This window comes from Gracilinanus agilis, chromosome 6 (assembly GCF_016433145.1).
Source record: "Gracilinanus agilis isolate LMUSP501 chromosome 6, AgileGrace, whole genome shotgun sequence".
Taxonomy (NCBI): domain Eukaryota; kingdom Metazoa; phylum Chordata; class Mammalia; order Didelphimorphia; family Didelphidae; genus Gracilinanus; species Gracilinanus agilis.
Genome location: NC_058135.1, coordinates 29,876,437 through 29,878,043, shown reverse-complemented (window position 1 = coordinate 29,878,043; position 1,607 = coordinate 29,876,437). Strand labels below are relative to the sequence as shown.

General features: G+C 45.6%; 1 protein-coding gene across 1 annotated transcript in view; it reads left to right on the top strand.

Moving 5' to 3' along the window:
- The first annotated feature begins 321 nt into the window (after window positions 1-321).
- EREG (epiregulin) overlaps window positions 322-1,607 on the top strand; it is a 34,455-nt gene continuing 33,169 nt past the window's right edge. Inside the window, exon 1 of the mRNA XM_044682322.1 lies at window positions 322-409. Coding sequence (XP_044538257.1) covers window positions 322-409 — 88 coding nt within the window. The remainder of the gene's footprint in view (window positions 410-1,607) is intronic.

The window sequence follows — 1,607 nt, the reverse complement described above, 5'->3', positions numbered from 1 at the left end:
ACGACATTTTGGGAAGTTTAGTCCCCTCCCACAGGGCATATAAAAACAAGGTTCTGGTCGGGTCCACCTCACTCGTCGGACAGGACCTGCTGCATTGTCCCACACGTAGTCCGAGGAAGGCACACCTGAGCCTGACGGTCCTTCGCACCAATACTCAGCTACCCGGCCCTTCCCATCATCATTGGAGGGGACCGACCCTCTCTGCCTGACCCCAAAAGGCCAGTTCCAGGACTCTCCAGGTCAACCAGGAGGTCACTCACCGCCACTTCCCTCTATTCAGGCCAGCGAGCCCAGACAAGACGTCTCAATTCATCCATATTTATGCTCAGTCAGAAAGAAAAAGCGTGGACACACTCTCCCAGAATGGACAGCTACTTCTGGAAGATCTTTCATGTGCTGCTCATCTTTGGTAAGTCGACCCTTCTTCTGCCTTTCCTTTGGTCCTTTTTTCTTTGGGATGGAATTAGGTTATAGATTCCTAGGTTAGGTTTGGAAGAGCCTGCAGAGATGATGGAATCCAGTGGTTTTGCACTCCTAAAAATGACTAAAGACCCCACAAAGAGTTTTTTGTTTATTGTGAGCTATATCTATGGTTATTTACTGCCTTGCCAATCAAAATGTTTTAGAATTTTTGTAAAAGTTTGAAACTCAAGGTCCCCTAGGGGTTCTCGGACTTCACTTTGAAAAACTGCTGATCTAGTCCAACCCTATCATTTTAAAGAGCCAGAAACTGAAGGTCAAGGAATTGAAAGGACTTGTCAAAAGTTGACCAGGTGGTAAGTGACAGAATCTGCATTTGAATCGAGGTGCCCTAGATCCAGTAATCTTTCACCTTCTATTGTCTGCACTCGAAGGACCCCTTTCAGGAATGAAAATAGTACCAAGAGGGAGAATAAGAAGTGTGCTTTCTCTCTTAATACCTGTGAAAAACCATTACCCAGTTAAACGTGCTCGGCGCAATTTCCACTTTGGTTACCGAAGAGGAAGACAGTAAAATATTAAATGGCATTCTCAGGCATGAGAGAGAGAGAGAGAAAAGGGAAATGTGTAGGTTCCCTTCCGCACCCCCACGCTTTTTTCTCTTGAGGATTAACTCAAGCTGCCTCCTGACCTGCGCTCTTCAGGTGGCTGCAGTCTCCTAGTCTCAACAAAGTGTTCATTGCTTCCCGACCTGGTTGGTCAGTGAATGTGTGACATAGAGTTGGGTTTTTATTGAAAAGATTTATACGTTTATCTTCCTGTATGGGAGAGTTGGGGGTGTGTAATAAGCATATTCCTCCTAGAGCTTCTCTAAAGAAAGAATCTGCCTGGTTCCGGTTCAGCTTTAGTGGAGAGTTGAAGTGTTTTCTTAGTCGTGCTGAAAAGGACAACTATTGTTCTCGGTTCTCTCTGAGGTTCAAGTGGAATTCCGCTGATGTTCCTGAGCCCACATACTGCAATTAAATCATCTTTTGGCCACCTTAGCTTCAGAAGTAGGTAGACGAGTTGAAAAACGTGCTATGCATATATCCAATTTACATTGCAAGGGCAGGGACTGGGTTTGGGAAAATTCTTCCTGAAGATCCTGGAAGGAAGGAAAGAGAGAGGAGGGAGGAAGAGAGAAGGGG